The following is a 27,956-nucleotide window of genomic DNA, read 5'->3' as shown; positions in this document are numbered from 1 at the left end:
AAGATTAAATTTGGCTTTCCTACTACAATCCTGGATACATGGAGGAGTTGTGTTTTAAAAGTTTCTTCACAATGTCGTCGATGCATAGGAAATCGGCGGCTTCTAGTGCCGATTCGTCCAGGAGTCTGCAACGTAAGGTAATCGATGAACTCGCCTTTTGAGATAGAGCAGATGCCGATTTATCTGTTAAGAGATAGAAACTGCTACGCCTTGTAGATCTCAATCCTGAAACCCACATCCTCCCCGTATTCCTCCCTCCGTCCGATGGCAACCATCACCGTCTCGTCATCTCCATCTCCAACCTCTCCCAAAAAACACTCCCTCCCAGAGGCTACTCATGGCGATTCCACAACTACGTTACTCAAACTCTGCACGAATCTCAAAGAAGTAAGCCAAATCCATGGCCACATGACGGTGACCGGCCTCCTCCAATTCCCCTCCCCCACCTCGAAGCTTATTGCCGGCTATTCAAGAATAGCTACTCCGGATAGCTTGGATTATGCGATGAAGACCTTTGAGTTCTTGGGTATAGAAGAGGAAGCCAACCTCTTCTTGTGGAACTCTATCATTAGAGGATACTCTTCTATGGGTTATGCTGACGAAGCTATCGCGCTCTATCTTCGCATGGTTTGTCTTGGAGTCGTGCCTGATAACTTCACTTTCCCTCCGTTGCTTGCGGCTTGCTTAAAGGTCTCAGCTTTTGAGGAAGGAGAACAGTTGCATGGGGTTGTAATTAAATTTGGAGTAGAAAGTGATCTTTTTTTGCAGAACACTTTGATTTATTTCTACGGGGAACGTGGGCAAATGGCTTCTGCCCAAAGGGTGTTCGACGCATTGCATGAGAGAAATGTCGTCTCTTGGACCACTCTAATTGATGGTTATGCTCGTGGAGATGACCCACAAAAGGCTATCTCTTTGTTTTATGTCATGGTAAGGGATGGTAGGGTCAGACCCAATGCGGTTACCATGGCCTGCGTGCTTTCAGCTTGTGCTAGGTTGCAGGATCTCGAGCAAGGGGAGAAGATATGCACTTTCATTGTGGATTCTGGAATAGGGTTTAGCACTTTGATGAACTCGGTTGTCGACATGTATATGATTTGTGGAGCTGTGGAAAGAGCAAAGCAGCTCTTCGATGAGTGCACTGACCGAGACATTGTTCTCTGGAACACAATGGTGTCAACTTATGCACGCCATGGAATGACAAAGGAGGCTCTTTGTGTCTTCAATGAAATGTTGACTTCTGAGATAAGGCCAGATAGGGTGACCGTACTTGCTGGTTTATCTGTATCTGCACAATTGGGCAATCTTAGGCTTGGAAAAGAATTACATGGTTATGTTATGAGAAACAGATTAGATGTTTGGGATGTTGTGAGCAATTCCGTCATTGACATGTACATGAAATGTCTGGAGCCAAATGCTGCATGCACAGTTTTCCATATGATGCATAACAAGACCATAGTATCTTGGAACACTGTTTTAAGTGGTTTTGTTAACAATGGTGATGATGTTTCTGCTTGGCAGCATTTCAGCATGATGCCTAGCAGAGATCTGGTATCCTGGAACACAATGATCAGTGCTTTGGCACAGAACAGTCAGTTTGAGGAGGCTATTGAGCTATTCATAACAATGCAGCTTTTGGGCATGAAGCCTGACAGCACAACTATCGTTAGTGTTGCTTCTGCATGTGGGTACCTAGGTTCTCTTAATCTTGCGAAGTGGATCTATAGCTATATCAACTGGAAGGAAATTCTATGTGATACTAAACTAGAGACAACATTGATTGATATGTTTGCTAGATGTGGTGATTCAAGAAGCTCAAAGCACATTTTTGACAAAATGCAAATCAAAGATGTCCCTGCTTGGACTGCAGCAATAGGTGCGATGGCCTGTGAGGGCAACGGAGTAGAAGCACTAGAGACTTTTGCCAAAATGATTGAGCATGGTTTGAAACCAGATGGTTTGACGTTTGCTGTTGTCCTTACTGCATGCAGTCATGGAGGGCTAGTCGAAGAGGGTCGCAAGTTTTTCCGGTCAATGAGCACAGATTACAACTTCTCCCCCAAAATTGTTCATTATGGTTGTATGGTAGATCTTCTTGGCCGTGCAGGTTTCTTAGAAGAAGCGTGCTCCCTCATTGAGAGCATGCCAATGGAACCTAATGATGTCATTTGGAGGACATTATTAGCTGCTAGTCACATTCACCATGACCTTGAAATAGCAGAGTACGCAACCAAACAAATTCTAAAACTGGCTCCTGATACAAGTGGAGCTCATGTGCTTCTCTCGAACACATATGCTTCAGAAGGAAGATGGGAAGATGTTGCCAAGGTGAGGACATATATGAAGGAGAAAGGAATTCAAAAGGCTACTGGGTCCAGCTTGATTGAGGTTGATGGAACCATCCATGAATTTACTTCGAGTGACAAGTCACATCCTGAAATGGATCTGATAGCTCAGATGCTCCATCAGATAGGTGGAAGTATTTCAACTGCTGGTTATGTGCCTGACTTGGCTCGTGTACTAACTAATGTTGATGACGAAGAAAAGGAAGATCTACTTAGTCTTCATAGTGAGAAGATGGCTGTAGCATTTGGATTGATTAGCACAAGTCGAGGAGTGCCAATTCGTGTTATCAAGAACTTAAGGATATGTGCTGATTGCCACTCATTCATGAAGCTTGTTTCCAAAGTCTATGGCCGAGAAATTACAATAAGGGATAACAACAGATTCCATCATTTTAGAAATGGAGTATGTTCTTGCAAGGATTACTGGTGAAAGGTTAATTATTGAGAAATCTTGTAGTAGTTAACCTGGATGCAGAACATTATACAGCCACACCATGAACTGAGGGAAGGTTTGCCTTGGATTTTCACATAGTGCGGCAACTGGAAATGAAGCTCCATAGTGCTTGAGCTGGCTGCTTCTGAGGTAACTCTCTAACATATTAGGGAACATTGCCAGCCTGTAACTTTTTTAACGCCGGGCCTGATAAAACCCTGCTCAAGGAATCCGTCTGAACAAATAGAAGTTGCGTAATGAAAAGAATGCAGTGCATGGACTGGAGGTTCATGGGTATTTAAAGGAGAACTCTGCAACTCAATGCCCTTATCTGTATAGTGTCATTTATCAGGAACAGCAATTTACAGCAAACAGGATTGCCCGGAAGGCCATATTTCTGTTGACGAATTTTTTTTGTATTTCTACATATTACATGTATAACTACCCAACTAGGATGGGCAGTTAAAGACACAAGTGCTGAAATTTTCTGCTGGAAAGTCCTGTATACTTTTCATACTTACCTAACCATACTTGTCCTGACTGTCAAAATCCAAGTGCTAGATCACAAAAAATGGGGCTCCAAGTGCAGAGGCATAAATTCATATGCTAACGATTTGATGCCTAAGAACTCAAAACTTCAATTTTGTAGGACAAACCTTTGCCTCATTTTTCAGCAATATTGTTTACTCACACTAACAGCAAGCACTAAGAATTTTATTACACACAATGCAGAAAAGTGGATTCAGATATCATTGACTAACTAATATTGAAAAACTTCTGACACTTCCAGATTATGAATGCAAGAAACAGTGTCTACTACAAATTATATTGCAAGAAAGTACAAAAGGCACACAGGAGTTTCAGCTCGTAAATTCAGTAAAGTTACTGTATTCCTGCGACTTGCTGAATGTGGTTCTTTTTGCGAAAATGGGAAGCCCTGCTGAATGTCGTCAGGAATCAAAACCAGAATAGACACCACTCTCTCTCAACAGCCTCTTTTCCTCTTCAACATAGTTCTTTCCCCTGCTGGCCTGACCGAGGTCTCTCTTCCGCTTCTCCTTTTGTGAGAAGGATTGGCTCTTCCTCTCCTTGTTTGCTTGCAAGTTTGTTTGCACACCCAGTAACTTCTCACCTTGAGCTAATGCAGCTCTAGTACGCTCACGATCTTCATAGGACTCCTCAATGACCTTGTCTTTGGCATCATTTTGTTTGCCCGTTGACCAGGACCAGTCTTGCTCTTTCTCTTCAACCTTTGGAGGGGGAACCTTCAATACTGAAGGCCCGCCCTTGTACCCATGTCTTCTTAAAGCATTATAGTCCATACCACCGTGTTTCCTCTTTCTGGCGATAGCTGCTGTTCATGGAGCTAAAACCAATGTCAAGCCAGCCATAATAAAAGAGAAAAATGCTATACCAATTATAAAAATCATTCACATTGATCTAAAAAATTTACACTTCACAAGCATACAAAATTGATAAAAAGTAAAAAAAAGAAGAAATACAAGTTATAACAGCAGATAGGAACTTAAATCTCTGAGGTTAAAGCAGGCCGAAACATGGTGTTAGTTTGCTAGGGTCAATGTTGATGGGAATATGGGATCAATATAGGCATGGTACATTGGATCAGAAGCCCACAGTTTAGCTAAATGGTACTTGGAAGATGTGAGCCTATGGACTTCTTCTGTGACCCATATAAGGGCCTCAGCTTTGACAGGATGAATGATAGCATCCAGTGACTGGTGCTCATCATCAGACCCAACTCTCAGTTGGTCCCACTGTTTCAGGAGGATGTTGGTGAGATAATGTAATGGCTGCCCATATAACTGCTTCACCGATTTGGCTAGTCCCTCCCAAGATGTGAATGGAATGACAGAACCCCGGTGAGCAGGAATTGGGATGTGCTTCATATACTCTTGATACATCTCTGCCTTTCTGATAAGTACACCTGCAGCATTAGGACACAATAAGGACAGTGCACGAAGAGGTAAACTAGCCTGCAAGTGATTCCCGGATTTTGAAATGAGCTGTTTAACCTATATACTCAACCTAACATTCAACTGGCGAGGTCACCTAAGGTGTCAACATTGATTAGCATTAAACAAAGGGAACTCTTCCACAACGTTCCACTTGTACAAAGTATTAACTTATCTGATAATTGACGAGCATCCAAAACAACACTAGCCCTATCTGAACTTCATAGAAAAGGAACTGGAGTATATGAAAACAAGGGTCAGAATACCATTTCAGGATATAAGGATAGCAAAGAAATTTTGATCTATCGCTAAGCACACATAACAACATAAAAAGAAAAAGTAGATCAATATCAGATATGCTGTCCAGAGTTGCATTTAGTTGTCTAAATTTATCTGCGATATCACTAGAAACATTTTTCAATATCTAATTTTATAATACAGCATATAACTAGCATCAGATAAATCTGTTCACAAGTTAATACAACAGATAAGCATAAAGAATCAATTGGATATCATGAAATCAAGAGAGCAAACCTTCAAACTTAATATCTTTTGATGACTGACCAGGTCTACCGTTTTCATTCTTTAAGCCGGCATTGTCTTCAGAATCAGAGTCGGAAGAATCATCAGAAGATACAGCAAGCGATTTTTCCCATTGGGCTGGCCTCTTCATTTCCCAATTACCCTAACGTACATTTGCACCAACTTTAAAATTGAGTAATAGCACAAGGAACTATAGATTTAATGAATAGCTAATACCGCATCATTTTTTCTTCCTTCTTTTTAACTAAAATGCACGCTTAAACCAAAATTTGCATCCTATCCACTACATCAACTAGTATATATCATATACCCTAGTATGTAGCTTTTATCCAATTCCAAGCAGAACAAACAAATGTATCAAATAATATCCAACAACATCATATCAGTAAGATGACTTCAGAGGCAATATCATAAAAAAGAACCGTATGGTAATCATCAAGTAAGTCGCCAACTTTGTTGAAAATAACAACACAAGTTACAGAGCATACTAATTCGCATAATCACGTAGAAGGCAAATGAAGACATCTAAGCGAGTAAAATCCATGTTAGATTTAGCACAGTAAAGTGTCAAGTTTCTTGAATTCTAGCAATAACACTCATCAGACACCGTTAAAGGTGGGAAAAAGAATTCTACAACAATCACAGCGACAAGTACATAACCCCAATTCCCAAATCTCTTCCTGAATGAAAGAAAGGGTTTATGAGCGCTAGCCCTGTAAGCCCACACCTGTGTGCGCAATTAGATCAACCAAAAACGAAACGTCCGCTAGCGCAATCGAAAAGGTGGATGAATTTATTTAATCTGGAGATCTCGAGAGAGAGAGAAAAGGAAATCTTACTTCGCCTTGGTGCACGAACGGCCGGGTGGTGGGGGAGGTGGGCACACGCACGGCGTCGGGCTACGGATCGACCTCAGTGGCTCAGTGACCTGAGGGAATCTAGAAGAGGGGTGGGAGGTGAAAGGGTTTGGAGAGAGAGAGAGAGAGAGAGAGAGAGATTGCGTGAGAAAGTCATTCTAGACTTACAGTGCCCCAAAATAATCGAACGGTCATTAATGGCCCTCTTCCTAGTCTTGATCAGATTAAACTATGTAAGTCCTCTCTCTGTTCACAGAAGAGATCTCGCTTTTGGTTCGCGTCCATCTTTCTCCTCTTCTCTTCTTCTCATCTTGCAAGAAATCCACACAAATGTACTTCAAAATTTCGTATTTTCTCCACTTTTAATATTTATCAGATGTTTCCGGTTGTCCTTTATTTCTCCATTTCCTGATAAATCTTGCCTTACAGATATGCTCGGTGTTTGCCTTTCTAATTTTGGTTCCGCACCAATTAACTCCGGAAGTTAAAGCGTTTTTGGCGAGATCGTCGGCACGACATCGACTTAATCCCTCGCCTCCTCTTCACTTTCTTGAAAGCATAGTATCTCTCTCTCTCTCTCTCTCTCTCTCTCTCTCTCTCTCTCTCTCTCTCCACTTCCCTCGTCTTTTTCTTTCATGATAGTGGATGTTTTTCAAAGTCTGCGCGTCGCTGTAGCATCGACAGCCTCAGTCGGACTCACCGTTCGATCTGTCGGTAAGTGCACAATGCCTCCAACCATGTAATTTTATTTGTATCATGTATTTAGTTCTTCGCTTTCATTTCTGCGATTCTCCTTCCCCGGCGAAATACGTCGGCCGGCGTCTCCGTGCCGACCTCGCATCCGCCCGAGAGCTTTGTATCGAGGTACCCATGTCGTTTGTACCTTTCATCGGTCTCCAAACCAAGACTCGCCTTGTGACCTTTCTCCCCGTTGGATTCCGGCTTGGTTTCCGACCGTCATCGCTGTCCTTGTACGTGCCCTCCAACCAGTCACTCTCCCCTCCTTTCGCCAAACCAATGGTACCCCTTATGTGGGTTCTCGTGGCTTGGGTTCAAGAAGGGAATAGCTCCATGGCCGTTAACCATGGAGCTCGACCCCTTCTCTCCTTCCTCAATGGAAGGAGAAGCATAGTAGCCACTTCGGCCTAACCCGAAGCCCATACTAAATTTAAGCCCAACCAATTATTTGCTTTCATTGGTTATATGGTTAAATGTAATTAGTATTAGAAAATGTAGTTCAATAAAGTAATTGACTTTTAACGAAGTGACTCTCTTATTAAGGAGTAAATTAAAATAAAAAAGAGCTACTTTTGATAAATAAGTAAGTCACCCTATTTATTTATTTTTTATAATCTAACATCAAAAGTAGAAAATTTTCTTGAGTTAACTATTTTTTTTCTCATTTTTTTAAAACTAAACACCCTCTTAGTATCTATTTGAACCTAATCATATATTTTGTGTCAAAATAATTCATACTAATAGTATTGGTATTTTTGAGTTATCATTGTTAAGCTTAATTATTCATACCTTAGTTATTAATATTTTACTTATTTGGGTTATCATTAGATTAGCTTAATTTTTATTATGATAGTGTTATCTTAACCATATCAATTTATATAGGTAAATTTATATTTAGGAAACTTAAGTATTAGGTTATTTAATAAGTCATCCTAAACATTTTATTCCCTTTGTGTTTCCATTTTGTTTCCTTTATTTAATTAAATTATTGTTTTGCTGATGTAGAGATAATTTAATGATTTTTCCATTAGGGTCTTTGAATTATAGTTCCTCTCTTCGGTCTTTTCCCAAACTCTAACAAATCGACTTGAGAACCCTTAGATTAAGTGTGATTTATTTCAATGTTTTGAAAGGTGGCCGCGGGTGGTAGGCGGTCACCGGCGGGTGACAAGGCGGTTTAGCATTTTTAATATAAAAAAATAAAAATAAATAAATAAGCATATATAATATACATTACATACTTATATGTAATTACTGACAAACAAACTAATAGACTAATTACTAAGTGATTAACATTTAACAGATTAAAACATTTCAATAGATTAAGTGATTAATAGATAATTACTAATTTACAACTTTATAAGCATTTATTCTTCAACAGATAATTAATTTAGTCGATTTTTGACTTGTCATTTTGTCTAATTGCCTATCATAACTGATTAACTGATTAAAACAGATTTAAAAAAAATGACATTCGATCTGTTCGATTGAGAGAGTGAGACTGTGAAGGGGGGAGTGAGAGAGAGAAAGAGGACTGTGTGTGTGAGAGAGAGAGAGAGGGAGAGAGAGAGAAAGAGAGTGTGAGAGAGGGATAGAGTGAAAGAGAGAGGGAAAGAGGATCGTACCTCTTTCGCTTCTCGCCGTCCACTTCTCGCTCCTTGCCAACTCATTCGCTTCTTACTATTGCTGCACGATGCCCTTAGCCGCCGCTTTAGCTACCTTGGAGCTCGCTATTGGCGATCGTGGACGGGAGAGCTGAAGATGATCGGAGGTTTAGGCCCTTTAGAGTTTCTAATTTCTCTGCTGAGACTCAGGAGAGGAGAGCATCGAGAGAGAGAGAGAAGAGAGTTTTTATATTAAGGTTAATGAGTTAGTTATCTTAGTGGATAATAATCCGACCCTATATCCATTTGTAACCCGATAAGGCTGGTTGGCGGGCCGAACCGCCATTCCGCCTTATTGGGTGAACGGCCCACCTAGCTCCTTTTGGCGCTTAGGCGACTTGCCAAGGCAGCAACCCGCCTTATGCAAGCGCCATACCGAATGGCGGAGCGGTCGGTGCACCGCCTCGCCATGGCGGCCGCCTTTTCCGATTTTCAAAACACTGATTTATTTTACTTTCTTAAATACCAAAGTAGGTTTTTATTGTTCATGCTACACTTACATTCATTATAACAGTAAATCCATTACCGTATGAGAACTCTAAGGTACATAAGAAGCAAGATGTTTTAAGAGAACTTGTAGCAACCCGGATAATCTTTAAGCGAGTGAATCCCCTCCACTGTCAACAAGTAATGTAAATAATGTCATGATAGTTATTTTATGATATTATAGTATACTATGATATGTATGTGCATATAATTAATTATTGCATATCTACACTTTACTTCAATTTTGTAGAATTTATGCATACATTAATGGTATATGTTAACACTGATGATTGCATTATAAACAATGTGATATGAGATACCACGCTACTTATGCATATCATTAAGCAGTCGAGTCTCATCTTAGTAGTGTCATTTTACTCTCTCATCTTGAGATTAAGGGTAAAGTGTAGTATATAATACTTATATTATTATCTACCCATATTTGAGGTCGATTAGCCTATGTGGCATTTCGGTGTTTATAAAGCCTTATATGGAAACTAAACACTTGATGATAGTAGAAAGATAATTATAAGACAAGAGTTATAACTTTAGCGGTACCGGATGACGCCGAATTAGAGCCTCTTTTTTGAGCTGTCTGCCTATGATTCTGTCGTGTGTGATGATAATGAAAATAAAAATATAAGGCTTACGACTGAGATTTTTTGCCTAATGGCCTTAATTAATCGATCATATGCAGTATTAGCAAGCATATATAATCGACATTATTGCTAGATGTCTATTCCTTCTTGATGCGTAATGCTTTGAGGAAGCATGTGTTATATTCTTTGTAGCTTTGTGTGAGGATATGATGTGATATTATTTTGTGGCTCTATGTGAGCATATTATGCTATAATATTTTATTATTTTGTAATTATGTATGAGCATATGAATATATGATTTTAAATTATCTTGTGGCTCTATGTGAGCATATAATTATATTATCTTAGGCTCTAGGATAGTATATGATGTGCCATATGTTTTATTTTCAGTTATTAATATATTTGAATCATTGTTATTAATATGATGAGCATGATGTACGATTGCATTCATTTGAGCGGACCATATATGATAATATATTTTGTGTATTTTTTTACATCACTTTTAGATTGTAAAAATATATACTCAATGGGTTTGATGCTCATCATCTTTAGTGAAATAGTTTTTAAATTTGACGACTTCAAGATCGTAAAAGAGATGACGAGGATTTATTAGATTTCAATTATTTATTTATTTATTATATATATTGAACTAGATTGGTTATAGCCCCTAGGCTTCTACGTATTTTTTGATTGTATGAATATATATTATGAGAGCTATTTTAACTTTTATCTTGAATATTGTGTTAAAATATTGACCATTAGGTTAGTGAGAATCAAATAATTTCTTCCCACGTGAGAGACACATATATTTAGAGGTGGGTGTTCAAGTAATAATATATAATTCATCTCCTTTGTTTTTATGGCTTTGGTTGACAATTAATGTGGGAATTGATTCACGGGATAATTTTTGTTACACTATGTGTTTAAAAGGAGTTTAAAAGACCCATCAACAGTTCAAGAGAATTTGAAAGACCATCAGCAGTACCATCTGCTTGGTCACTATTTTTGGTTGTCTTCTGTCAATGCAATAATATTTTTGTGTTCTTTGCTTGATAAGAATCATTTTGAAGTTACATAGTAAACTTGGTAAATGGAAGTTTGATATCTGTTTTCTGCTTCAATGCCTTCTTTATAAATTGTTCTTTTTTTTTATGTTTGAAACAACAGATTGAACAAATTGATAACCTTTGTTTTTGTTGCACAAATATTTTCTCCCTTCCTTGGCAGGTTACTTCAATTATTAGAATATATCAGAAGGACATTGATCAGGAAAATAAGAAGGAATTGGGTATACTGTTGAAACTGGGGGCAGAAGCTGTATGTTAATATAGTTCAAGACATCTCTGTTTATTTTGAGCGTGCTTGCTTTTTTTAATGTGTTAATATGGTCCAAGACATCTCTGTTTATTTTGAGCGTGTTTGCTTTCTTTAATGTTTATTGGCCTCTTTGCAAAGGGTGTTTGAATCAACATGTGTGGGAGTCAGGTGCATCATCAAAGAATTGTCTCAAAGAAGCATAGGCACCCATTGATGGACACAAAACTGACGCTTAAAAGATTAAATGCATTCAGGTTCTTTTGTTGCTTGTTAGTATTTTGCTGCTAGACTAATTTGCCTCTCATGATTTTAGATTTATGTGATTGGCAAAAAGAAAAAGAGAGAAATGAAGTTATTGCTTATATTTGGCTTGTTATTGTTGTCACTACCTCCTTGCTTGTCTTCTTTCCAATGCACTAGATAATTAATATGGCATCTCTTCAGATGGTTAAAGATATTCAGCCATATTTAGGTGGTCATAAAAGGTCATATGACTGAGTATTCTCAGATATAAACTTGATAATCTGGTGCAGGAAGCCCACTGCATGACAAAAGCAAGATGACTTGGTGTTTCTACTCCAGTTTTGTATGCTGTGGACCCATTATTACATACTCTAACATTTGAATATGTTGATGGCCTCTCTGTGAAAGAAATTCTCTTAGATTTTGGATCATATGGTGTTATCGAGGAACTACCAGATGATATTGCAACACAGATAGGGGAATGCAATTGGGAAACTACATGATGGAGGTCTTATTCATGATGATTTGACAACATCAAATATGATTATCAAGAGAGACAAATCAGCTGGTGAGATTGGAACTTGTCCAGCATTCAACTAGGCATTTAGATTAGTTAATATGTTGTTCTTTGAATGATTTTTTTTTCTTTCGAAGCACCTGGACCACTAGAAGTAGTTATAGTTCCGTATAACTATGGATGAATCCATAATTTTTCCTTTACCCATTCATCTTGCAGGCGCTTATTGATTTTGGTCTAAGCTTCACATCAACTCTTCCTGAGGATAAAGAAGTGGATTTGTATGTTCTGGAGAGAGCTTTGCTATCTGTCAACTCATCATGCGGGAATGTTGTAAGCTGGATCATCTGAACCAAACTATTAGATTACTCTTTGTTATTTTCTTGTACATATTCTATTTCAATCTTTTGTTCCACTTTCAATTTTACCTTTTGTATCTTTGGCACACAAGTTTTACCTGAACCTATTGTTCCACTTTTTATTACTTATCAATTGTTATAATTTTTTGAGGTCATCTTAAGTCTCCAGGTCAGCTTTATGGTTTCTTAGTCTCCTCAACTCAAAGTATCTTTACTTCCACTAGACCTTTATTTTTCCGCTTTCAGAGGGATAAAAAGAAAGTTCATATTTTCGAAAGAAAGTTCACACGCATTCCCTTTTGAGACATTTTTAACCAAGCTTTTATATATCTCCACACCATTAAAAGAATCATTTTTCTCTTCCATAGTGAGTCCACAACTAGAACTAATTAACCAGCTGATACTTACTAGGTACAAATTAGTTGTGTAACGTAGGTGGATTCTCTAAACCCTTGTAGCTGTTACGATAATTTTTGGATTGTACGGTTGAGACACCGGCCTTGTTTGGTTTGAGGCTATGTTCCGAGCTCAATTAGTTAGTCTCATTTTTTAATCTTAATTTTTTTAGAGAGTAAACTTGATTAGATATAAAAAAGATGAAAATATATTTTATTACTGAACCAGTTTAGGAGTTCCTGAACCAAAAGGGCCCTTAAACTCAAAGCAAACAAAGCCTAATTGTTCATCACTGAACTAGATGGATAAAATACTCTGCATATAGAAAGAGTTCAAAGCAATGGTCATCGACGATGGACAAGCTTGCCCGAGGTATACTATCACTAGACTTAGTTTTCTTTCTTTGCATATTTTGTGGTGAATTGCATAAGTATAAGTTTTCTGCACATGTGCTGCATTTATGTCTCCTTTTCCCATTCAGTGTGACAAAGAGGTTGAAAAACGTACCATGGTAGGATGAGTAATCTTCATCGAAGTAATTAGGGGTTGCTTAAACAGACGATGCTGGTTGCCACGTACACTGTCACAATTGAGTTTAGTGTGCAGTTCCTTAGTACTTCTTTAATGTTTCTTCTGTAATTGATATTGATTTGGAGCCTATTCTCTATCAGGTATCTGTAATTGAGATTCATCTCAACCAGCACAATGCTTGCTGGGCCTTTTTAATGTAAAAATTATTTATCCAGTCTATCTTATATTTCTATTTAAAATATAGTTTTTTTGGACTGTGTTTAGAACCCATCATTCAGCTACATTGGTGATGCTTCAGTTATATCTTGTTGCTTGCTGTTGTGCCTTGATTGGTATATTTGGTTTTGCATGTGAAACTGCTGTTGGAATTGTTTGCGTTTAACATCCTAGTTTCAATATTTGGCCTGTCATGATATTTCAGTAAATTTAACATAACCACTATGGCTTAGTATTACAGATGTAGCAGCACTGATAGAGATCATCTTGTCCTTCATCGCTTAATAAATTATACTTACACTGTTGTCGTTGAGTGCTCTGATGCAGACCAAACTATAACACATGTTAGCTCTTGGATGCTAAAGGACAACTGAAAGTATTCTAATATGGTTTCTGATGCTTGAAATGATGTGTATGAGCATGTGCCAGTGATGCAAAGTTTTCAACCATAATCCTTGTATCAGATATCAACATCAGGACTGGGCCACATACATTTTACTGCATTGCTCATTGGAGATGTCACTTCTTCTCGTATAACCATGTCTATGGGACAAAAAGGGGATTGACAATGAGATGTAAGAAAAGAACAGGGAGGAAACTCACTGTTACAATATACTTGGATCATACTTGTAGGCCAACAATTGGAATCAAAGGTACATTGGAAATATATACATCTTTTTATGCGAAGAATTTGAAGAAAATGACCCAAGGGAGTACAGCAGACTCCCTGTTTGCCATGAAACCGTTAGAAGAATGAAAGCTAAGTAAGATGGCTGAGAAGGTTACAAAGCTGAAAAGGTAAAGAGGGAGACACTGTGCTAATGTACGGGCCAAAGATCTTGTTTGACTGCACCCACGCCCCCAAAGAGTGCAACGTTTGTGCAGAAATTGGTAAGGAAATGTTGCTATCTGTGTGTTTGAAAAGCAGTTCATTTGTAAGGCCAACTGTGGGCAAAAGAGATACGGGGAATGCATGCTTTCATCTTTTGCAGTCTCATGGAAGAAGCAATTATGGAATATAGATTGAAATATATTTATTTATTTATTGGATGGTGACTGCTAGATTGCATAGAAGAAGATTTGCAGTAAATTTGAAATGGTGCATCTTAGAAGCAATGAAGATATCTCTATTTAGAACAAAACTTGGCCTATTAATTTTTGCAGTTAACCCAAATTTGTTGTGTTAAAACCTTTCAAAGGAACTCGATAAGGAGAAGACCCAAATAGTGCAATAATGGAGAGAATACAAGTCATGCATTACCTTCCAATCTATGGGTCTCCTTCAATCTTTATTACTCCTATTTACCAAACAAGTTTTCTTCCTGTCACATTTCATAAATGCGCGGGTAAGAGGTTGAAGAGGAACTTTTTATTTAAATTTTTTCCTTTATCCGCATGCTTGCCAGATGTCCACTAGACTATTGGGTTTTTGGGGCTTACAAAGATTTGGACTTTGATTAGATTGTTTGATGGACAAATCATTGTGGTGAATGCCCACTCAATGATCATGAGATGGATTTGATGTGAAAGGCAGTTGGCTCTGTTTTCCCCCATTCGGTATGGTGAATGCTAGGAGCTGCAAATGGTCAAAACTGGTGCTAGAGTTTCCTGATCACTCTAGAGAGGAAGGGGGGGCAATGTGGGGTTCACTGCTAAGTCTTTGTGGGGCTCCTCATTAGTATGGATTATTTTTATGCACCAACAACTTCTTAGTTTATTCGCTGCATTTGAACTAACAAAGCTAAAGTTTGTAGCAAATTGAATTGAAGTGTGTGCTCTAGAGTTTGAACACAATACTCAATGGTGGTCAAGTCTTTGTAGACTTGGGAGTTGTGGCATTACAATTTACAAGCCAAGGATGTACTTTGCAAAGCTGGGAAACTGATTTGGCATTAAAAAATTATCATAATCCAAAAAAAAATTTATCATAATCCTATCTACAAAAAAGGGCATGATTGGCTCATACTTTGAACTGATCTGTCTTACTATATCACGCTCCAAACTTGCCATCCTTGTGTTATGGAAGAAAAGGGGAAGTCCTGTGCTTCTTTTTTTCTTTCCTGACAATGATAAGAATCCTTCTTTTCTTATCATGCTAATGTTCATTTCGATTCTTTTTTACTAACATCAAGCTTTGCTGCGTTAAAGTATCTATATGATATGAGTAACCTGTCAGTCAGGAACATCTATAACTAGTTGATTTGAAGATCGAAATTGTTCAAAAAAAGAAAAAAAAATATATTCACATCAGAACGACATACACGTCTACTCAGGTCTCAGCACTCTACTCTTACCTTTCTTTTTTCCTCCTTGTTTCTAGACAGAATAGCACCGCCCCTGACCAACAAAACTCTATGGACTCCAGTACAATTTGTCCTTCAAATCCTTGACCTAAAGAGGTACATGCCTAGATTGAGCCAAGACACTCCCAAAGATCCCAATTGCCCAAAATTCTAGATGCCCATGTATTGCCAATAGAATACCAACTGTGTCTGGCCCCTGCAAAGCACTTAAAAGGCATGCCCCAAGTATTCCAAGAAATACTAAGTTCACCAGGCCCCAGAAAGGTCCAACCTTCCCCATGCAAAGAGAGGAAAAAAAAAAAAAAGGAAAAAAATTCCTGCAACATCCCCTTCCTCCGAAATCATTTTTAACCAGCCCAAGTCCTTGAAGATACCCCCTCACCCTCACCCTCACCCACTTAGGACTTAGGAGATGCAGGGCTTATCAAAGTGAAAGGAACAAATAAGAACTGAAAAGCAAACAAACGAATTTCCATTCTACACTCGTACCCATGCAAATGCACATACTTAACATATTTAAAAATAAATAAAATAAAAAAAAAGAAAGAAAGAGAAGAAAGGGAACCTCCCCTCTCTCTCTCTCTCTCTCTCTCTTCTTTACCTTTTTCTTCTCTTTTTTTTGTCTAACATAATTTGCTTTTTTTCTTTGGCCTGACCAATGGGAAGGCCAAAGGGGGGAAGGGTACAGCCAAACTGACCGAGGGCAGTATTTAAGGGAGAACGAAAAATGGCAAAATGGTAATAAGCAATGGCTTGGTCCAGGCAGCATCGGGCAGCTCTTTATTTTAATGTTTAGTGTATCAATCTTGCTATTTTAGATTTTATTGTATGAAAATTTTCTCTTTAATTTTCCTTTTTTTTTTTGTCTGCCTTGGACTTGGAGTAGGAGAGAGACAGAGATGATCTTCCCTAAACACTTTATTCTCTTCAAATTGGATACTTTAATCAACTCTTAGAAAGAGGTTTTGAAGGTGAAGTATTCCCTCCTCTCTCTCTCTCTCTCTCTCTCTCTCTCTCGTGCTGCCTGCCTGCATTACTCTTTCCTTCCCCAAAATCCGATTTTGTTCACCTCTATGAACTGGGTGTTTATTTCACACTGCTCCAATCTCACTTCATCAGCTCTTCTGTGTCAATCTCTTAATTCTTAGCTTCAGAAGTGCATCTAGGGAGGGGGGAGAATAACAGCCACTTCTTTTTAAAAGAGAATCTGGTAGTGATACTGCCTTGTTCCTAGGGTCTTCTTAGACAATAGAACCCAAAATTCTTATATATTGTTGGGCTAAGGAAACAACCCAACTCTTTTCTTTCCATCAAATCACTGCTTTTCTAATTGCTTATGTCAAGAGTCCAGCAAATACTGTATGTGTGAGAGAGATAAATGTCTTCTTGATTTTGGTTTGTGCTCTTCTTTGAGGGAGAAATCAAAATAATTACTGCTTTCACTTTTTATTCCAATTAAGAGGCAAATGTCCCAGGAGCTATAGCAGTAGGAAGAGGGTACCGTTTCTGAGCTGCATGAGGGAGCTCTGCTACAATGAGAGATGAGAATTCAAAGAAAAGCAAGGTTATTACCATTTTGTTGTTGTTGTTGTTGTATTCATCTATTAATTTCTTACAGTTACTGAGTTGTGCTGATAATGTTACTGATTTGCTACATGTTCTTACTTAATTGATTTTGGAGTAGCTATCTTGGTCCAAGTCCCTAGTCAAGAAATGGTTCAACATTAAAAGCAAAGCTAAGGACTTTCATGCAGATGATGCTGTTAGGAGAGGTAGGCTTACATTTCCTATTCATTATGGTATCATATTCTCTCATTTGGGATAAGTCTTTTGTTTCTCGTACTTCTTGGCAATAGAAATTAATCACCGTGCGGAAAGTATTGGCAATGGTCTTTAGTTATTCTGATCTGATCTGAATTCTGAGATTGACCAAATTCCAAATTTTCTTCTTCTTTTTCTTCTTCATTTATTTTTTCAAGATTACTCCTCTTTGTTTGAATGTTAATTGATGCATTTTTTTTCTGCAGCCTCTAATACCTATCAGACCACTTATTCTTTTTAAATCTTCTTTTGTTCTTTTTTACATTCTTCTCTCAGTAAAGTAATTCTCTTTGCTGTTCAAGATATCAGATCATTGGTCTACTGCACATTATACTCAAATGTAGACTTTTCTTCGTCTCTTTTTCCTGTTTTTCTTTTTCTTTTTCTTTTTCTCTCAATGTGTTCAATTTGCAGGGGGTGGTGAAGAATGGAGCGGTAGCTTCTCAGAGAGGGATGCATTCACAGTGAAGAAAAGCAGAACAGGTTACAGTACCTTGCTTTGGACTACTTCATACCAGCCGTTAATTCGTCTTTCTGTTCTATCCTATATCGAAATACTTTTGAATTTTCAGTTTGCTTTGATGTTTTTTCTTCCTTTCTCATGTTATCTCCCATATTGGTCTCAGAAAGATCCTCTAAAAGGAACCAGGACCGAGCTCGGCGAGGAAAGATTGATCTTGATGCAGCTGAAGCCACAGTCACCTTAGATTATAAGTACTCTCCAACCAGAAACTTGACAATGGGGACTCATTTCTCGTGTTTCTTAATTCCTTATCATAGTTCTCTGTTGCTTCACTCTCTTTGAGTAGGATCTTTGTTTCCACATGGAATGTAGGTGGGAAGTCCCCACCAAGTCATATGAACCTTGAGGATTGGCTCCATGTCTCACCTCCTGCAGATATATATGTTTTGGGGTATTTGTCCTGACCTTTAGATCTATTCCACATCCTTGAGGATTCTATTGTCAAGCTGCAGATCGACAACTGGTCATATGTTTCCTTTGAAATTCTTAGTTTTCAGGAAATTGTTCCTTTGAGCGCGGGGAATGTTCTTGGGGCAGAAGATAATGGCCCTGCAAGGAAATGGGTGGCTCTCATCAGGAATACGCTGAACAATCTTCCAGGCACCAGTAGCAATGGTAGCTTGCAGACGCCTTCTCCTGTACCTAACCCAATTATTGAGATGGATGTTGATTTTGAAGGCTCGTCAAGGCAGAAGAATTCTTCTTTTTTCCATCGTCGTTCTTTTCAGTCTCTTAGTCGCAGTTTAAGAATGGACAATGATATCATGGCACCACAACCAAGGCTGGAACGTCGTTATAGTGTCTGCGATCGAATGACCTTTGGGAGCAGACCTAGTGATTTTGATCCTAATTTTAGATGGGGTGGGTCGTCTGATGATGAGAACATTGCTGGAGATTCTCCTAGTACCATCTCCTACTCACCAATGTCATATGGCTATGGTAATGCATCATCTATGGAGGAGAGGGACAGAACAGCAGCCCATTCAAGGTTTTGCATAAGAAGAATTAACATTCTTGTGTATTGACTTTTGTGTGCATTATTAGGCCCCATGTATTTTTATACCTACACAAGATTTGATCTGAGTTTTAGGAACTTTGAAATATGTTTGTTGTGACTCACTGTGTTCGTTGAGCACACTCATTTTGCCAGATTTATTCTAAGTTGCTGATACATGCCTTTGTTGACTATTGTGTCATTATTAGATACTGTCTGGTTGCAAGTAAGCAGATGGTCGGCATATTTCTGATGATATGGGTGCGAAGAGAAATTAGGGATGATGTAAGGAATCTGAAGGTCTCCTGTGTGGGAAGAGGGTTGATGGGTTATCTCGGAAACAAGGTAATATTTCAAGAAGAGCACTGTTGTAATCCCTGCATGCTCAGATATTTTCTTTACTAGTATTAACTTTCAGTGATTGAGCAATTGGCTCTTCATGTCCTAGTAGTGATATCATTTGTTTTTCTTTGCCTTACTTGATTTGGATTCATAAACAACTAGCTGCATATGCTTTCTATGCCGAGATCTTCCTATTCTGACTCAACTTTTCTAGTGAAGTTTCATATAAGAACCTTATCTATAGAAGAGAACTGAAAACTTGTTTCTTCCAGGGTTCAATCACGATTAGCATGTCTTTGCACCAAACAAGCTTCTGCTTCGTCTGCAGCCATTTGACCTCTGGGCAGAAGGAAGGGGATGAAATTCGAAGGAACTCCGACGTCATGGAAATCATGAGAAAGACTAGATTCCCGACAGTCCATGGACTGTGTGATGAGAAGTCGCCTGAAAGTATCATTGAGCATGAGTAAGGCTCTATTAACTAGTTCACTGAACTATTTTGCATTTGTTGCTTTTGATAGGTTCATTACACTACCTTTCTATCTGGATTTGTCGTAGTCGTATCATATGGCTTGGGGATCTGAATTACCGGATAGCTCTTTCATATCGATCTGCGAAGGCTCTGGTCGAGATGCGTAACTGGAAAGCATTGTTGGAAAAAGATCAGGTAGTTGAAAAATCCTTTTGCTGAATGCTTGTATGCTGCATTACTCATATTTTATAACTTTGTTTTTCATAATGCTGTCTGAAGTAGTAAAATTCTTTATAAAGAGTTGAAAGATTTCTTGTAGTATAGGTAATGCTTAATATCTTTCATACTTTACTTAATCTTCTATATCTATATGAAGTGGGTAGCAGTGAAAGGATATTTCTTCTAGTTTAGGAAAAGCTGTTTCCTTCCTCATATGAACCTTTCATTTTTGAACAAGCAGCTACGAATTGAACAAAGACGTGGCCACGTCTTTGTGGGCTGGAATGAAGGAAGAATATATTTTCCTCCCACTTATAAATATTCAAATAATTCGGACAGATACACAGGGGATGACACAAATCTAAAAGAAAAGCGTCGAACACCTGCATGGTGAAAACTTAGAACCAAAACTGTATTGTTGTGGCACTTAGATTTTGTGTATTTTATGATTTGTGAAGTTAATGAAGTTGCTAATGCAGGTGTGATCGTATTTTATGGTATGGAAGAGGTCTCAACCAGTTATCTTATGTTCGTGGAGAGTCTAGGTTCTCTGACCATAGGCCAGTTTATAGCATTTTTTCAGCAGAAGTCGAATCAATCAACCACAGCCGAATTCAAAAGATGAGTTGCTCTAGCTCCCAATTGGCTATTGAAGACCTTTTGCCATACTCACATGGGTATACTGAGCTCAGTTTCTTTTGAAAGGTGCTATACAATTGTAGTTTCCTTTGAAGGGGGCTGCTTAGTTAATCTTTTTTCAATGGATCATTCAAAGGTACTTTTTTTTTGGACTTCATGGAAGTCCATAGAAATTTCCAGCAAAAGTCTACATAATGTTTCTCATTCTCATACTCTGTATTTTTTATAACTAGGACATTGTTAGTAAAAGGCCTCATGAGTGGTCAAAGTTCAGCTTCTTCTGTTCTCTAGTGGTGAGTGATGCCCATAAATTCTTTTCTTAAGCATGAAATGATGTCTTCGGCATGATGTTACTTTTAAGAGCATATAATTATTTGCACTTTCTTTTCCTTATGTTGGCAGCTGACTCTTCCTATTTGGAAAGCACATGCTTCTGCAATTAAAATCATATCAGAAGAGCTTCAAGCTTTCTATTGATCTACCAAATATTTAGTCAAATAAGGTACAAGCTGAATCTTTAACAGTTGCCAATATCTTCTTGATACTGCAAATTTTTTATTTTTTATCTGGCAAAGATGTGGTTTCTAAAATTGCATGGAATTTCATTGTAAGATAATGTTGAAATTTTTATAAAAAGAAAAAAGATCTGGTTACACTGTGCTGCTAGATTTTGACTTAAGTCAGAACCAACTGCCAGTTTTGTGAGGAAAAAGTCCACTCTTAGCAATCACTAATACAAGTCTTTTTTTCGTATTCTTCTCTCTTACTAAGTTTCTTTCGCCAATTATGTAAAAGAGAGGTCTGACCCTTCGCATGATCTTCTTTGCAGGAGTGCTACTCTATCTTGAAGAGATCATGGACTGCAAAGAAGTTCAGTGACGAAGTGATTCCAAATTATATCACTAGCTACAGCAAAGAAATTCAGATAAAGCCTAAGAGATCTTAACAATAATAGGTATCAGATGAGTTGGCCGGGAAGAAATCTTGCTTTTTGTTATATAACAAAGTTTTGGGAGCCCAACATGGTGGGATTTTTATTTTTCGAGATGTTGACAGAGCAAACAATGCCAGCTTCTCATCATCAGATAAAAGTAGTGGATTCTTTGTAATTCTTTTGATTAGGTTGTAGGAAATTTTGCAGGCCTCTTATGTTTTATAAGGCTGAAAATATTAACCAAGATATAATTCATTCTTAGATGCTGTGAAATAGAGAATTATAGGCTATGATATGTTGTTCAGGGCTTAACCAATGATTTTATTATCTGAACAGAGCCATTCAAAATTAGTTTATTATGCTGTCTTACTTCTTATTCTTATTCTTCTATGCAATAAACAGAGAAGTCAAGAGCATGAAGAAAATGGTTTGGTTCTTTGCAACTTTTGCATATCACAACCCACATTTGCCAAAAGAAACCTCCTCCTCCTTTTTAACATGTATTTTCAAAGACACTTTCAGCAAGACCATAAGAAGTGTCCTCAACTTCTTTACTAAACTGTCCCAGCTTATAGCTCAATGACAGGAAAAGCTGTATCACTCGTTGTCAGAAAACCACAGTTTGATTTATTATGAGTAAGGTTCGATCACTCTTCTAAGCCACCTAAATCCTTCAGTGAGGTTGCAAATGAAAACATACAGTGGTGTTGGACATACGTCACACATACCATAAGTGCCCACCTGCCCCCTGTGTACATGTGGAGAATCTCAATCAGCATTGGATTTTGAAGGCAGAGATGACTATAGGTCTGTACCTCACTGCATCTTTGGCTCTCTGAAGAGATAGAAAAGACAGTGTGACTTGACCTTTGATGAGAAGGTAGACAAACAAGGAGTCATAATAGAAGGGAAGCCCTTCACCCTCACCCTCACCCCCACAAATATAGCAAATGAGCTCTGAGCCGAAAGTGGAATGGGGCCTAAGAATCTTGGTTTCACATCAAACACAGACATACACTCAACGATGTGAGCAGAAAGAATATCTTGACTAAGTGTAACTATCACGCCAGAGAAGTTGAAGACAATGTGCTTACAAGCAGCAGGCTGTGTAAACTGTGCACAACCCGTACATGAAATAAAACTCTCCTTTTGCTTTCTGTTGATAATAAATGAACTGCATTCAGATAATTGGTGGGCCATAACATTAATTCATCTTAAGCAAAAGTTAAATTGCATAGTCTGTCCAATTAGACTGCCTGTATCAGGAGCATATGTACATGGAATTAACCTTAAAGCATGCCAACGTGGAAAAGCATGACAGGGTGCTTGGTGGTCAGCATATTAAGATATTAGTTGATATTCATATTAAAAGACAATAGACTCCTCATTATAGTACTACGTACATAGCTACAAATTTTATGATGGGCACTTTGGTAGCAGCTGGATTTATAGCACAACATGATTCGTGGCCAAAAATAATATTAATGCACATTACGGTCACCAAATTAAAAAAGATTGTGAATAATTTCAGATATATTTAATTCAATAAAGAAACAACTTTGGAATATAAGATTGGTTAAATAGTTTGTACATAACTTGAAATAACCGGAGGAACGACCCACCAGGGTGCTACCTATTTGTGACAATTTTGCGTCCTGCATCCCCACAGTGGCTAGACAAGGAAGAAGAACTTCAACTGAGTACTTGTTGTCGATTGCGAGCAAATAATAACTCCGGCAAACTCCTAGATGTCTACATCCGTTTTGTGACCAGCACTGTGTTTGAGCATATGCTTCTCTGAATGTATCTATGAGCATTATTCCTCCCATATTGTTGACAAATAAATTAGCAAAATAAATGAAAATAATCTGCACAAAAAGATGAGTAGTACTATATGCATGTTATCAAGATGACCGATCAATAAACAAATAAGTAATAGCAAATAATTTTAAGATACTCAAAACTAGAATTTTAAGGGAGAGAAGCACCGAGCTGTAAATGGTCAAAAGATTTAAAAAGAAAAGAAAAAGAAGAAGAAAAACCAATGGACAACAAGAATAATAACTAATTATATCTATATAAGTACTACTCCTTGAACCTTAAGATATATTACATACGTATAAGCACAATGAGAAATGATTAAATATTTATCAGCTATAATAGTGTCCAGATCACACATATACAATCATAAACCTATCGAAGACTTTGTTCTGGCTCATAAGCATTATACCAAACACAATAATGATAAAAACTCATAGCTGTAATTATGAATTTATAATAAAAATCACCACATTAGATAAAGACTGCTGAAATAATAAATCATGCAACTATTCATTTTCTTTTCTTTTTTTCTTTTCTGGAATAAAAGTATCATTTAGAAAACCGGACAAAGCCAGTCAAAGTTGCAAAGCTACTATTTCAGGATTCAATATGTCACCCATGAAATACTGATGCAAAACGTAGAGAAAGAAGAAGGGAAGGAATGGGGTTTCACACCTCCACCCTAAGAAAATATTTCACACCAAAATCCTCGAGAGAACAAATCACATAAACTTTCATTAAGTGCCAAAGGAAATATAACGGGTCTATATATAGACCTATAATGGAATTAAGCAAAAAACATCCTACATAGAAAATAAACAAAAGACACCCTAAATAAATAAAAATCAGAACCAAATCCCTATATGAGGGATCATCAATTGTCGGCGCCTCCTGCGCTGGTACACACGCCATCGCGTTCTATCAGTGATGTCCGCATCATTCTCCCCGGGTGGGAGAGAAGTCGACTCCGTCGAGTGTCCGCTCGCTTTGCTCTCATCTTGCTCTAAGGTATCGGGGTGATGCACCTCCAAATCGTGACGATCAAGCCACGTGTTATCAGATGTAGGTCGTCCTTTCCAACGTACTAGATACCGTTGGGATCCACCTTCTCTAGTTGAAATAATTTCATCATCTAAAATTTTATCAATTTCGTCTCTTTGTGTTAGGTGGAATATTGGGAAGTGGAGGTAAAGAGGGTCTCTCATAAACAGGCTCATAGGTAGGCTCAGTATCTAGTGGGTTATCTGGAGTAAAATCTGGACCTTTATAAGCTACTAGATCCTCAATATTAAAAGTAGAACTGATGCCAAAATCACTAGGGATATCTAGAACATAAGCATTATCATTAATTTTCTTGAGAATTTTAAAAGGTCCAGCACTTCGTGCATGCAACTTTTTGACAGTTCCGGGTGGAAACCGTTCCAGACGTATCCGGACCATCACAAAGTCTCCAACATTAAATTCTTTGAATCTCCTTCTTAGATCAGCTCGAATTTTATAATTAGTATTACTTTGAGCAATTACATTCTCGATTTCTTTATGCAAGTCATGAATATGTGATGCAAATGCAGATACAGACTTAGACAACCTATGATAATGGGACATAGAAATGAGATCTATAGGTTGTCTAGGTTTATAACCATATACTACCTCAGTTGGACTCAGACCTATGGATCTATTAACAGAATTATTGTATGCAAATTCAGCAGTTGGCAGTTTTTGATCCCAGTCTCTTAGATTCTCGTCGACAAGAGTTCTCAATAGGTTACCTAAGCTCCTATTGACTACTTCAGTTTGCCCATCACCTTGTCGTTTTAGTTCAGCGTGTTCAGTTGGGTTAAGTCTATAATGAGGCAAGTTAGGAAGAGATGCACCCGGGACGAAATCGATAGCATATTGAATATCTCTCATTGGTGGCAATTCATCCGGGAGATCCTCTAGAAAGACATCCGAGAATTTCTCAATCACAGCAGTGGCTTCAAAAGGAATCGATTCACTAGGCTCATTCAGAAGTTCTCGAGCCGCAAGAATCAGAATAGGAGTTCCTTTACTCATCTCACGTTCAATGCCTCTCGCACTAATCAAGCTGACTTTATTGTCGGAGTGGATGAGATCAGACTTCTTTTCCATCTTACCACCTCTAGGCTGCGATGGAAGAATCTTGATTTTCTTACCTTCATGTTCAAAAATGCAGATATTTGAACGACCATAAATATGCACATCATTATCAAATAGCCAAGGCCTTCCAAGGATAATTTGACTCACATCCATGGTCAATACATCGCACCAGATTTTATCCTTATAAGTCGTGAATTCAATTGGAACCAAACAGCGCTCTTTTATTTCCAGCGTGGTTGAATTAATCCACGAAACCTTGTAAGGATTAGGATGGGAAATCGCTCTCAGATTTAGTTTTGAAATAATGGTGGAGGACACGGCATTTATACAGCTGCCACTATCTACAATTACTTTACAATTTTTACCTCCAATTTTCGTGAATGTGTGGAAAATGGAGTTGCGCCTCCAATCATCATTGACTTTAGGTTGAGAGAGGGCATATCTAACAACATGTAACCTTGTGGAGTCTATGTGCCTCAGGCATCCTAGGGTATTTTCTTCCTCTTCATCTTCAAAATCTCCTTCTTCACCGTCTACATGGTGAACATATCCGTCAAATTCTTGCTCGAAGTCTTCTTCGAAGGGTTCCTCAATTAAACTTATTTTATACGGGCTCGCACAATTTGCAGCAACATGTCCATAGCCTTGACACTTATAGCATTTGATCCGAGGATTAATCTTAGAAAAGTCTTTCTCAATGTTTTTACCTTTGTATTCCACCTTGGATTGTGAAGGGCTAGGGGTAGATCGAGTAAAAGATTGGCTAGTAGATTTGGCTTGATGAGGACCTGTGGAGGATTTATGAATTTGAGGTCTTGTTTCATAATTTTTTGGGATGTGGTTAGGTCTAGACTCCTCTAAGTCTTGAACTAAGCTGTAGGCCCTTTCCAAAATATCAACATTACGAGCAAAAAGTTCACTTCTCAATTCTTCACGTAGGCCAGCCCTAAATCTAGACAAGATTTGCATAGGGGTTTCTGATTCGATCACGCTACACCGAGCAAACAATTCATCAAAGGCCGCAACGTAATCCTTAGCGGACTTACTCCCTTGGGTAAGTCGGTTCCATCTGTCTAGAAGCTTAGGATAATAGGAAGGTGGGAGGTATTTACGTTTTAGTTTTTTTTAATGTCAACCCAAATTTCAATTAGAAGCTCACCCCTAATCTCACGAAGAGTCTCAACGTTGGTCCAGTATTGATTTGCTTTCCCAGTCAATTTCATAGCAGCAAACCTGACTTTACGGATTTCCGACATATCATACCATTTAAAGTAACGGTCCATGTCTTTGATCCAGTCCAAGAAGTGTTGCGGATCTAGACGACCATCAAACATCGGAGCATCAATTTTAATGCTTCGAAGGTACTGTTCATCAGGATCTCGCTCATTCCCTTGAAAATGTTTACGAGGTAAAGGAGTGGGAGATTCACCACGTTCAAGGTCAGGGCGGTGATCATTTTGAAGAGGGTGTGCTCACGGGGTCTTTCTACCCTATATAGTCGTTCATCGGTCACCCGTTGATACCCAAGCAAAGTATCTTGAGTATCTCTGACTTGTTGAGCTAAGGTACCTAGTTGTCCCATAATGTCGTCGAGCTTTTTACTAAGTTCGGGATCCATACTGCTATTGCTGGATTCACTAGAATCACTAAGGAGATAAGCCTTACCTCTACGTGTTGGCGTACACTAATATGCAATGAATGAGTTATGTATTGCTTTATATATTATATATATATATATATATCCTTTTTTTATTTATTTTATTTTTTTATTTATTTTTATCTTTTTAATTTTATGCTTGCTAATTTAAATAAAATTAAATAATGTTCTAACCTAATGGAATGCAGACGTCTCCTATATTTAATCCAAATACAAATGTCTTAATCTAAATGATATGAGATGATATGCTATGCAATCAAGAAAATCTTAAAAATGAATACTTAATTGAATTTAGATTTTCTGTTCAGGGGATTCAAAGACTAATGTCAAGACTTAATGGTTTTTAAACAAAATTCACATTTAAATGCCAAACCCTTTAAATTTCTTTCCAAAAATTAACATAATACTAATATTCTATTTGGCACATTTCATCTCTTAATATCAGGACTAAAGCATATAAGGTTTCTATGTAGTCTCTCCCTCACTATATGTGGACAGCAGGAATTGATAACAGTTTAGAGATGATACTAGAAAAAAATGACCCAAAAATATTTAATACATTGAAAAGAGCACGTACCTGATCATGCGGTAGCGATTCCTCTATGACAACAGATTCTTGCTGTTCCTCGTCGACGGTAATTTCTTTGCTCGTTGTACGCCGGATTTCTTGACGTTCCGGTGTTCGTGGAGTGATTGGTCATGCGAAGAACAAATGTGGAGCGGCGTAGAACCCGGGAGGAGGGGCGTACATAAACTAGGATCCTGATACCAAAAATGATGCAAAACGTAGAGAAAGAAGAAGGGAAGGAATGGGGTTTCACACCTCCACCCTAAGAAAAGGTTTCATACCAAAATCCTCGAGAGAACAAATCACATAAACTTTCATTAAGTGCCAA

General features: G+C 38.1%; 3 protein-coding genes and 1 pseudogene across 6 annotated transcripts; 3 read left to right on the top strand and 1 right to left on the bottom strand.

Moving 5' to 3' along the window:
- Window positions 1–65: 65 nt before the first annotated feature.
- Window positions 66–3,275, top strand: LOC140797123 (pentatricopeptide repeat-containing protein At3g22690). Its single transcript, XM_073150389.1, has one exon. It carries the CDS (start codon window positions 265–267, stop codon window positions 2,773–2,775), a length of 2,511 nt encoding a protein of 836 aa, XP_073006490.1. The 5' UTR covers window positions 66–264; the 3' UTR covers window positions 2,776–3,275.
- Window positions 3,276–3,505: 230 nt separating this feature from the next.
- Window positions 3,506–6,451, bottom strand: LOC140790753 (protein RDM1). Of its 4 annotated transcripts, XM_073140994.1 has the most exons (4): window positions 6,320–6,451; window positions 6,134–6,232; window positions 5,286–5,436; window positions 3,506–4,132 (listed from the first exon to the last, which is right to left on the bottom strand). In XM_073140994.1, the coding sequence occupies exons 3-4, from the start codon at window positions 5,422–5,424 to the stop codon at window positions 3,729–3,731; spliced, it is 543 nt and encodes a 180-aa protein (XP_072997095.1). In that variant the 5' UTR covers window positions 5,425–5,436; window positions 6,134–6,232; window positions 6,320–6,451; the 3' UTR covers window positions 3,506–3,728. The 4 variants fall into 4 exon arrangements, with proteins under 4 accessions (XP_072997095.1, XP_072997112.1, XP_072997086.1 ...); XM_073141011.1 differs by lacking the exon at window positions 6,320–6,451 and having other exon boundaries at window positions 3,506–4,723; window positions 6,134–6,317; XM_073140985.1 differs by lacking the exon at window positions 6,320–6,451 and having other exon boundaries at window positions 6,134–6,317.
- Window positions 6,378–13,136, top strand: LOC140790772 (uncharacterized; annotated as a pseudogene).
- Window positions 13,137–16,908: 3,772 nt separating this feature from the next.
- On the top strand, window positions 16,909–21,838 carry LOC140782510 (type IV inositol polyphosphate 5-phosphatase 7). Its single transcript, XM_073129123.1, has 14 exons — window positions 16,909–17,084; window positions 17,205–17,292; window positions 17,756–17,824; window positions 17,968–18,055; window positions 18,151–18,255; window positions 18,355–18,852; window positions 19,068–19,203; window positions 19,473–19,666; window positions 19,759–19,867; window positions 20,133–20,281; window positions 20,371–20,666; window positions 20,764–20,823; window positions 20,933–21,032; window positions 21,360–21,838. Exons 1-11 carry the CDS (start codon window positions 17,055–17,057, stop codon window positions 20,591–20,593), a joined length of 1,689 nt encoding a protein of 562 aa, XP_072985224.1. The 5' UTR covers window positions 16,909–17,054; the 3' UTR covers window positions 20,594–20,666; window positions 20,764–20,823; window positions 20,933–21,032; window positions 21,360–21,838.
- The last annotated feature ends 6,118 nt before the right edge of the window (window positions 21,839–27,956 follow it).

Source organism: Typha latifolia, chromosome 1 (assembly GCF_019914945.1).
Source record: "Typha latifolia isolate L0001 chromosome 1, TyphaL0001v2, whole genome shotgun sequence".
NCBI classification, from domain to species: Eukaryota; Viridiplantae; Streptophyta; class Magnoliopsida; order Poales; family Typhaceae; genus Typha; species Typha latifolia.
This window is presented reverse-complemented; position numbering and strand designations above follow the sequence as displayed.

What these genes read in the sequence shown, in the direction of transcription:
- LOC140797123 (XM_073150389.1), top strand. Translation starts at nt 265, where the DNA reads ATGGCAACCATCACCGTCTCGTCATCTCCATCTCCAACCTCTCCCAAA.
- LOC140790753 (XM_073140994.1), bottom strand. Translation starts at nt 5,424, where the DNA reads ATGAAGAGGCCAGCCCAATGGGAAAAATCGCTTGCTGTATCTTCTGAT. An exon ending in AAAAGATATTAAGTTTGAAG is followed by an intron (nt 4,133 to 5,285) that starts GTTTGCTCTCTT and finishes CTCCATGAACAG; the next exon opens with CAGCTATCGCCAGAAAGAGG.
- LOC140782510 (XM_073129123.1), top strand. Translation starts at nt 17,055, where the DNA reads ATGAGAGATGAGAATTCAAAGAAAAGCAAG. An exon ending in GCAGATATATATGTTTTGGG is followed by an intron (nt 18,256 to 18,354) that starts GTATTTGTCCTG and finishes TGAAATTCTTAG; the next exon opens with TTTTCAGGAAATTGTTCCTT. An exon ending in AAGCGTCGAACACCTGCATG is followed by an intron (nt 20,282 to 20,370) that starts GTGAAAACTTAG and finishes TTGCTAATGCAG; the next exon opens with GTGTGATCGTATTTTATGGT.